The sequence below is a fragment of the Gavialis gangeticus genome, unplaced genomic scaffold, assembly GCF_001723915.1.
Source record: "Gavialis gangeticus isolate Ggan-Ray unplaced genomic scaffold, GavGan_comp1, whole genome shotgun sequence".
NCBI lineage: Eukaryota > Metazoa > Chordata > Crocodylia > Gavialidae > Gavialis > Gavialis gangeticus.
In genome coordinates, this window is record NW_017729015.1 from 14,236,216 (window position 1) to 14,245,560 (window position 9,345).

The 9,345-nt window shown below is 63.4% G+C and overlaps 1 protein-coding gene across 7 annotated transcripts in view; it reads right to left on the reverse strand.

Moving 5' to 3' along the window:
- The window catches only part of ADGRB2 (adhesion G protein-coupled receptor B2), a 61,904-nt gene that overhangs the window by 12,810 nt on the left and 39,749 nt on the right, over positions 1–9,345 (reverse strand). For 5 of the 7 annotated variants that reach the window (XM_019512266.1, XM_019512268.1, XM_019512263.1 and 2 more), the window contains 7 exons: positions 7,978–8,081; positions 6,256–6,358; positions 3,743–3,893; positions 3,146–3,215; positions 2,984–3,050; positions 2,622–2,707; positions 1,625–1,723 (listed from right to left, as the gene is read on the reverse strand). In XM_019512266.1, coding sequence (XP_019367811.1) covers positions 1,625–1,723; positions 2,622–2,707; positions 2,984–3,050; positions 3,146–3,215; positions 3,743–3,893; positions 6,256–6,358; positions 7,978–8,081 — 680 coding nt within the window. The remainder of the gene's footprint in view (positions 1–1,624; positions 1,724–2,621; positions 2,708–2,983; positions 3,051–3,145; positions 3,216–3,742; positions 3,894–6,255; positions 6,359–7,977; positions 8,082–9,345) is intronic. The other 2 variants (XM_019512269.1, XM_019512265.1) reach the window with 1 other exon arrangement.

Here is a 9,345-nt window from a genome sequence, read left to right on the forward strand (position 1 = left end):
AAGGAGGGGGTGCTATGGGGATGGGGGAAAGAAACCAGAGCTGGAGTGCCTGACTTCTGCTCTCCCAGCCCAGGCCCAGAGCTTGGCCTTGGTAACCCTATGGATGGTTTTCCATAGCCTTTTCTTTCCTTCTTTTTGAATGAATGACCCCATCGCAGCCAAGGCTGGGCCCCGTGACACAGCCATAAGCCTGGTGGTAGCAGCAGCCATGCTGCCCCAGGACCTGGCTGGAGCATCCTAAATGGCCCATGCATGGCTCTCCATGGGCAGGTGAGCCCGGGGGTCACCCTCCCTCCCTGCCCCCCACGGGCCCGGGCACCGTGACACTCTCCCGTGCCTTGTATAGGCAGCTTCTGGGCTGAGACCCACCCCTGCCACCCAAACTTTGCAAGCTCAGCCACCGAACAGCCGCAGCCACTGAGGGGGAAGGCTCCCTGCTCTGAGGTCCAGAGAGAGGGCTCGGCCTTGCCCCCTGGGGTGGGATGCCAGACGTGCCCCCTGGCAGCTTGTTACTGCCCCAGGAGCAGGCTGGCTCCTCCTCCCCATTTGGTCCCTGGAGCTGGAGGCTGCAGCGTCCTGGGCTGCAGACTGAGAGGGCAAATGTCTCAAAGCCGATGTGGCAGGGTGCCCCATTCACGTGCCCCCCACCCAGGAAGGAGAAGAGTCCCCAGGAGATGGTGGTCCTTGCTGAGCAGCTGTGAACATGCAGGAGCAATGGTAGCGCACCCACGGGGCTGCACACGCACATGCATGGAGGGGCAGAGCCAGGGCCCGCACCGGCCAGCCTGACAGAGCCCCGGACACACGGACAGCCAGCGAGCGCAGCGGACATGCAGCGTGGAGCGGCCCCGGGCGGGCAGCATCCTCCAGCGTCCGGCCTAAGGAGGGGACAGGTCCCAGAGTGGAGGGGCACCGCAGGGACCCAGGGCAGGGGCGCCTGGGTACAGCCCTGGGGCCCGAGGAATTGCCACAGGAAGCACTCGCCCATCTGCTGCACCCCATTACCCACAAGCCCCTGCAGCTCCCCCAGAACCTGCACCCACTACCCATTACCCACAAGCCCCTGCAGCTCCCCCAGAACCTGCACCCACACCCCATTACCCACAAGCCCCTGCAGCTCCCCCAGAACCTGCACCCACTACCCATTACCCACAAGCCCCTGCAGCACCCCAGAACCTGCCCCCCGCACCCCATTATCCACAAGCCCCTGCAGCTCCCCCAGAACCTGCACCCCACTACCCATTACCCACAAGCCCCTGCAGCACCCCCAGAACCTGCACCCCGCACCCCATTACCCACAAGCCCCAGTGGCCTTGCTCCCCGTGGCCCCTGCCTACCCGCCACATCTAGGTGTCCCGCACCCAGAAGCCCTCGAGGCCCCTGCCCAAACCAGCGCCTCTGACTCTGCCACTGCTCAGCCCACGACCGACCCGTGGCCACGGGGACTGGTCCCTGGCGCAGCCGCGCACGTGGCCCCGGGGCTGGGGGCCGGCGCCTGCGAAGCGAGTCCCAGGGTCCTGGCGGGCAGCTCCGGCCCCGGCAGGCTGGAGGATGCTGCTCCCTGGCGTCCCGCGCAGGGGGGTGGGGGGGCTGGGGAGCGAGCGAGCGCGCGGCGGAGACTAACATGGCGCTGCTGGCGGTGGTGGAGGTCATGGCCGTGCTGGACACCACGCCACACTTGGTGCATTTCAGCAGCAGGCTGCCGCAGGGGGGCTGCTTCGAGCTGCGCCCGCCCCCGGTGAGGCCCCCACACCGGAGACACGGGAGCAGAGAGGGGAGGGGAGGCAGGCGGCGGGGGCGCGAGACAGACGGGAGGCACAGGGGACAGATGGACGCACACACAAAGCCCATGAGAGAGACAGAGAGAAAGGGAGAGATGGGTTAGTTGCTGTGGGCTGTTAATGGCTAGCTTGGGGCGGGGGGCAAAAGCCGAGCAAGGCAGCTAGGGCTGTGGGGGGGGGCCTGCGGCTCAGCCCCCGCTACATGAGGGGCTCTGCTGTGGGACCCCCTTTCCCTGGCATGACGGGGCTGTCCCCAGGGAGGCACCTCTGGGAGGTCGTGGGCAAGGCGAGAAGGCTCACAGGCTGGTCACTGTCCCCCCCCCCCGGTAATGGGGTCCCGCTGCTGGGTAGGGAGCCCCCGGGCGTTTCTGGGTCACCATGAATGTGATGCTCGATGCCAGCAGCAGCTCAGCTGGGTGCCAGCCCTGTTCTGCCCTTTTCGGGGTGCAGCTGAGCTGGCAGGGCTGGGATGGAGCACTAGGGCAGCAAGCAAGGGGTCCCTGTGGGCGGACGTGGCATGGATCTCATAAGCTAGGGGTGTCCCTTTGCCGGGTGCAGCCATGGGGCAAAGGTCACCCCAGGGAGGGGATTTGAAGCACTGAGGTCTGAGGGTTTGTCTGGAGTAAAGGGGACCTGGATGAGCCAGCAGCCTCCCTGCTGTGTTTCCAGCTGCTCACAAGTGAAGTGAAGTCTGCCCAGGCCTCAGCCCGCTCCCCATCTTGCATTTGGCCTGAAAGCTGAGCCTGCTGGAGAGGGCATGGGGCAGGGCCCTGTTTGTGTGGGTAAACTTGCCCGCCAGCTCACATGTGGGTACAGGGCCTGAGAGAAGGAGACACTTACCCGGCTCGCTGCTTTTTGGACTTATCTGAAATGCCATCCCGGGACATGAGCTTGTTGAACACAATGATCCCGATGAGCATGTTCACCTAGGCACAGACAGGGCCTGGGGTCAGGGAAATAGCTGGTGCCCCCGACCTGCAGCACCCCCCTCCCATGCTAGCCGGTACTCTGCATGCCAGTCCCATGCTCTGGGCAGGGCATGTGGCACCTTAGCCTACCCCAGGTAGGCAGAGCTCAGTTGTGGGTGCTGGGCTGGGCTGGGCGAGTCCTGGGGGAGCCGCAGGGGGGACGGGTGAGAACGGGGAGGGCAAAGGGTGGGACAAGGCTGGTTTGCTGCTATGGGGCAAGCACGCTGCACCTACCAGCACGATGACGGCAGCCGGGCCAACAAAGGCGTAGAGCAAGCCACCTTCCAGGGACAGCCAGCAGCTGCGGAGGAGCACGGCACTGTCAGGGGACCCCAGCACAGCCTTGCTCATGCCCCCCCACCCCCAGAACCTCTGCCCAGCCGCATCCCCACGTACTAGCTCGCTGTTCCATAGCCTTTGGTGCGCGTGAAGCCGACAGAGACTGCAACCACCAGGGCCGGCAAACCTGAGGGGAGAGGAGACAACGGGCAGGACCCTCAGAGGGGGCTCAGTGATGCCTGGGAGGCTGCTCTGCCCCATGCCCTCTTGGGAGGAGATGGAGCTAGGGGTAACAGCCCAGCAGGTCATACACTGGCTTCCCCTGGCACACACGATGCCAGGGTACACACAAGGCCTCCATTATAGGGCCCAGGTGAGCAAACCTTTCACGTGCGGACCAGGACACCTGGGCTCTACTCTCAGCTCTGGAAAGAGATTAGGGCACAGCGGTGACAGCAAGAAGACCGGGTACCAGGACATCTGGGCTGTATTCCCAGCTGTGCCACTGGTTTGCTGTGAGACCACTGACAAGTCCCTATCCTGCGTTGTGCCTCAGTTTTCCCCTCTATAAAATGGGGTGCTTCCCCCTAGCTCTCCTGCAGCTGCTGGGCTGAGTGTAACATGCCTGAAACCCCCTGCTTTGCCCGCTTAATCCTGCCCCTCACTCCCCGAGGGCCCTGTGCTCCTGGCAGCTGGTGAGCAATGGGCACTTACCCCATCCGAGGCACAGGAAGCGCTTGCGGACCAGGCGGGTGCGGATCCGGCCGATCACCGCCAGGTAGGACTGCCAGGCCTCGGTCAGCACCCAGCAGAAGGACGAGAGGAAGAAGAAATGCAGGAAGGCGGCTGTCATGGTGCACACGCCCTGTGCAAGATGGGTCATGGTCAATGTGGGGCCTGCACATGGAGACCTGGGGAGCCCAGCACCGCCGGTGAGCTGGCACCTTTCACACACAGGCATGGGCAGCGATGGGATCAGATTCCCATTCCCTCCCCATTACAGGTGCTTGGAGCTGCCTGAGTCTGCTGGGAGCCTGAACCAGCTGCTCCAGGCTGGGGCCATGGCATGTGGATGGAGACAATGTGGGGCCCCCTCCTCTCCCTGTATTGTTTATAGGTGAAGCACTGGGGCTGGGTGGGGGGGCCTGCCTCAGCTCTGTGCTGTCACCATAAAGTCTGCCCTGCTTGACGAGGCATACCCTGGCCTCAAGGGAGCTGCATGCTCCTTCCTAGCGGGGGTCGGCCTTTGTGAGCACCACGGGTGCAGATGGGAGGTTTTTCTCAGGCCCCCACGGCTGTGACGATGCCTGAGCCCCCATGCTCAGGAGGGAAAACTGGGGCACACGCCAATAAAGTGACTCACTCAAGGCAGCGGCAGAACCAGAAGCACAACCCCGAGGGCCTCAGCCCCCCAAAACAGCCCTCCCTGAACAGCAAAGGCTGCCCAGCCGCCAATGGGTTAAACCTCTTGCCCCCGGCCTTGGTCTCTGCCTGAGCCAACGGCGCAAGGAAATTAATCCTGAGATGGAGTTAATCCAAAGCCAATCCGCCCCGGGAGCCCGAGAGGGGAGATAACGCTATCGCTGAGCCCAGACTGCGCAGCAGGCCCCTATCTCGCTGCAGTCATCAGTGCTCAGCTGCCTCGGCTCTCAGCCGTTGCACCGCATGGCACAGCCAGTGTGGGGACAGGGGCACAGGCATGCACATGTACACGTGCACTGGGCCTCACCTGCATCCAGGCACAGCCCATCCATGTGCATGGACAGCAATGTCCTAGGCACAGCGTGCTTCAGCGTTAGCTCATACAGGATGCCCTCAGAGGGCTTGATGCCCTGGCCAGGGCTTGATCCCGGCTCCGGATGCTACCAGTGCCATGCATCAGAAGCTCAGTGCAGGGAGCCACCACCTCTAAGAGCCCAGCGTGGAGGTGGCATCCTGGGCATCCAGAGCTGCCTGCCATTAGGAGATGGGGATGCCTATGCTGGTCCTGAACCCCAGCCCACAGGCAGCCCCCCAGGCTCACCTGATACACTCCCAGACACCTGCAGGCAAGCCCCCCCTACCACCTCCCCCAGCATCAAGGAGAAGCACCCTGAAGCAATCCTTCATTAAAGAGGAAGCTGCCTGCAGCCACGCACCATGAAGCTGCCATACTGCCCACCGCTAGCTTTGATCTGCTCCCCCTGGCACAGCCTCAGCCAGGGCAGAAGAGTGTGGTGAAAGCTAAGCTTCCCTCTCCCTTTGGGGTGTACGGGGGAACCAGGAGGCATGGATGGCTAATGCAATAAGGTACCCGTGGGCATCCCTGCCCCCAAGGAGAAGAGAAAGGAGGGAAGGCCCTGGGTTAGGAGAGGGCTGCCAGGACTGCCCTGTTCTCCGGAGAGGTGCTGAGGGGAGTCCAGAGGTGGGGAAGGGGCAAGATGGTCCACTGCTCCACTGCCTCTCTCCCTGGCTCCTCCCTGCCACTGGGTTTGGGCTGCCGTGGAGAAGAGAGGTGCCACAGCCCCATGCAGACACCACAGAGACGTCCAGCCGGGGTCATGCAGGGCTGGTGGCAGCTCTCTTGGGGGTGCCTGGAGCAGGAGAGCAATCTGGAGGCCTAGAGCCCAGTGGCCCCCAAAGCCCTCCCCAGCCCTGCCAAAACTGGAGCCAGTCAGACCACGCCGAAGTGCGGCTGCCTCTGGGGTGCTGCATGGTCAGGGCTACATCAGCTCCCAGCAACACGGCAGAGCGCTTTAGGTGGAGGGTCTGTCCACACCACCCAGCCAGTCTGCTCCTTCCCCGGCTTTCCAGCTTAGCCCCACGGCTAAACCCTCTGCTCTGGCTGGGCTCAGCTTAGATGCAGTGTGGATGCAGACTGAACGTCCCACGAAGGCTTCCTGCAGCTCCTCCCAAGGGCCGGCAGGTTCTCCTCAACCCGGTGTAACCACCAGGGAAGCGTCTCAGCACAAAGAACCACATCTGCACGCCCCAATGCCCCCAGATGTGCAGAGGCCTCAGCTGCCACAATGCTCCCACCAAGGGAAGGCAAACCCAGGTGCGCAGGTGAACCCCGCAGGCCAGATCTGCTCCTATAAGCGGGTCCCACTTGTGTCTGCTCTACTCCCAAATCTCTGGCTGTAGGGCAGGTGCCCACTGGAAACAACTTGCTCTCTGCCCAGTTCCCTGGCAAGGCCCTGACAGCTGGAAGAGGAGCAGGGGCCCTGGTGCCCCAGCAGGGCTCTTACCTTACTGAGCATCTGGGACTGGCCCACCAGGATTAGCACGTTCGAGGCCAGGATGGAGACGCAGAAATTCAGCAGGATGATGGAGCGCTCTGACTTGATGAACCTGGCAGGGTGGAGGGCAGAGAGAGGCAGGTTTAAAGTCCTTGTGCCTGGAGCTTGGCTTGTTTTCTCCCTAGCCTGGGGGCCAAGAGCCCTCACGATTCAAGGAACCAACAGCCTCAGCAGGCTGGTAGCCTGTCCCCAACCGTACGCGATGGGGGAGCCTGAAGAGGGCATGGGTGAGCCAGCAGGTGAGAGGCTGCTTCCTCAGCCCGGCCTGGGGAGGGGAGTTTCTGCTTGTGACTTGGATTAAGGCTTCTGGCCCCCCTAGGCAGGATGTTTGGGGCACAGGGACCACTCTGCCCTAAGGCGGGGATGCAGCCGTTTCAGAATCGGAGCCCTTCCTCCTTCGTTAGCCACAAGGAGCATGGCAAGCAGGCCTCTGTGCCAGGCGGGCAATGCACCCCTGCCCTGCCCTCATCTGGGGTCGCAGGCTGTCCTCCATCAAACCCGCCTGCATGCGCTTATCTCTGCATGCCTGGGTCATGGCTGTGGGGACGTGTCTGCAGGACACACTGCGGGTGACAGAGGCTGGGGGTGACAGAACCCGCTAGGATGGACCTTTGCAAAGCTGCCCGAAGGATTTAGGCACATAGCTCCCATTGCCATCACTCGCTGGCACAGCTCCTGGTGCAACCAGGCTCTGAGCCCTGCCGGGGTTCCCAGGCACTACTGTAGCATGGATCAAGCATTGCCTGAATCTCTCTGGGGGAAAGGGAAGTGGACATCTGCCCCACACCCCCAGCCCCGGGGACCTCATAGCTGGCACAGCCTCAGGCATGTGGCATGGACAAAGGGCCTGGCTCTGTGTCACACGTGCCGGTGTAAATGCAGAGTAGCCTTGATGAACTTGCCAGACTGATGTGAGTGGAGCCAGCATCAGGCCCGGTGGGGCCCTCCTGTCCACACCACGTGCCTGGGGCCACGCCAGTTGGGTGCTGCTGTGCCCACAGCCACCTTTAATGCGATAAGACCTTTATCCCCTTCCTGGAACAGCTCCGCATAATCACACCGTGGCTAAGCCTCCCCTGCCCCCTTCCTACCCACCAGCTGTTTTCTCCACCCTGTCAGTGCCCGGCACGTATTTTGTCCTCTTCTGCTGTCTGGATCTCCCTGCTGCCCTCCTCTCTCCCACCCTGCTGCCTCTCCCAGCTGCCCATTTCGGGGCTGGCTCCATTTCTGCTTGGGGTGCAGAGTGTGAGGGCACCCCGTTTGCAGGGTAGTGGTGCTGCAGCCCACAACTGCCCACACCCTCCTTCGCATGGCCACTCCTATCTCCCCTAGGCTGGCAAAGGCCCCAAAGCACCCTCCAGGGGCAGTGACCTCTGCCAAGGCTTAGCCACCACGTCTACAGCGGCGCTTCCTAACACCCCCCGAGAGCCAGGCACCCACGCAAGCAGGCAGCCTGATCTCATGCTCGGGGGGTGGCACCGGGGCCTGGCACTTTGGGGTTCATCACAGCAGACCTCTTGCAGCTGCAAATTTTGGCTCAAGCTCCAAGATGGCCACGGCCCAGCTGCTACTAGCTTGGCTGGCTTCTCCTGGGCTCAGCATGGGGGAGTTACTCCTGTGCAACTGGGGTGGGTACGAGGGAGCACGGGGTCCCCGGCGGGGTCAACCTACCTCCAGAAGGCAGCGTAGATCACCAGCAGGGTCAGCAAGGCCATGCAAGAGACGGCGCAGCCTATCATGAGTGGCACGGAGGGGATGCCCGAGGGGTCCATGGCCTGATGGGGAGAGAGAGAGATGCTCTGGAGATGTCTGGAGAGGATCCCAGAAAGGAAGAGCTGGGTGATGGAGGCTGCTGCTGCAAGGGGCACACAGCTGGCCTGAACAGGCGTAGGGCAGAGAGAAGCTGGGAGCTGCCCCGGGTGAGATCGCCAGGCCCCGGGCACCCAAGGCCATAAAGCCAGACACCGCTGGGGAGGGCCTGGGGAAGGCAAGGGGAGCAGAGCCCACCACCCCTCAGCACCAGGCCTGGTGCCCCCTCCCAGGGCCCATCGCTTTCCCGGGCTCCGCGACGGCCCCTGGCTGCCGAGGTGCGTTCCCGGGGGCGCCTCTCCATCTCCCTGCCAACCGGAGACGCTCCCAGAATATCAATCGCCAGACCCGGCTGCCGGGATCCGGGTTACGCTCTGGCGTGGGGCATGGAGGGGGCAGGGCAGCCCTGTCTGTCTGTCCCTGCGTCCGTCTGCGAGCGTGCTGGAGGGACAGGAGCAGAGCGGAGGAGACAGCAGGACACCCGGGCACATGCCAAGATGGCTCCTCTTGCTCTGCCCCCTCCGCCAAATGCACATATATTAATGCCTGGAAGGCCTGTTAATTGAGCCTTATAAATCCCAGGCAGGCGTCCTGTGCTGCAGAGCACATCTCTCCATTATATACTGCAGCGCGAGGGGGGCGGGGGTGACTCACGCAGAGGAGCAAGGAGAGAGGAGTCCGGGGGAGGAAGGTGTGGGCTGGCTCCCCAGTTGCTGCTCCCCCCAATGCATGGTCTCCAATGGGGTCTGTGCACTGGGAGGGGGGGGGAACTGTACTTTGCATGATGGGAACAGGGCTTATGCCCCCACTTCGCCATATGCCACCAAGGCATCAGGGGCTTCCCCCATGCCCGACGCCCTCAGCCCTCCTGGGCTCAAGGATGCCAACACGCACCCTCCCCTGGCCTTACAGCTGCCAGGAGGGGGACAAGCCAAGACCCCTCGCCCTGTACTCCACAGCCCTGGCGACGGGGGCAGCAGCAAGTGATCCCTGCCGGGGGCTGTGCCCCTCGGCGGGGGCAGCGGGAAGGGGGCGGTGGGTGAGGGGGATGCTGCTCTCCTATTCAGCTTCTCCTCGGGCTCCTGGCAACCAGACGCCAGCGATGTGGGGGGGAAGCGGGTGGGCGTGCACAGAGGGGGAGGCGGAGGGGGTGGGAAGAGCTGAGCAGAGCCAGGCAGCGAGGGCTGGGCAAGGAGCGGGGGGTGGGGCTGGAGCAGCTGGGCTGGGGGG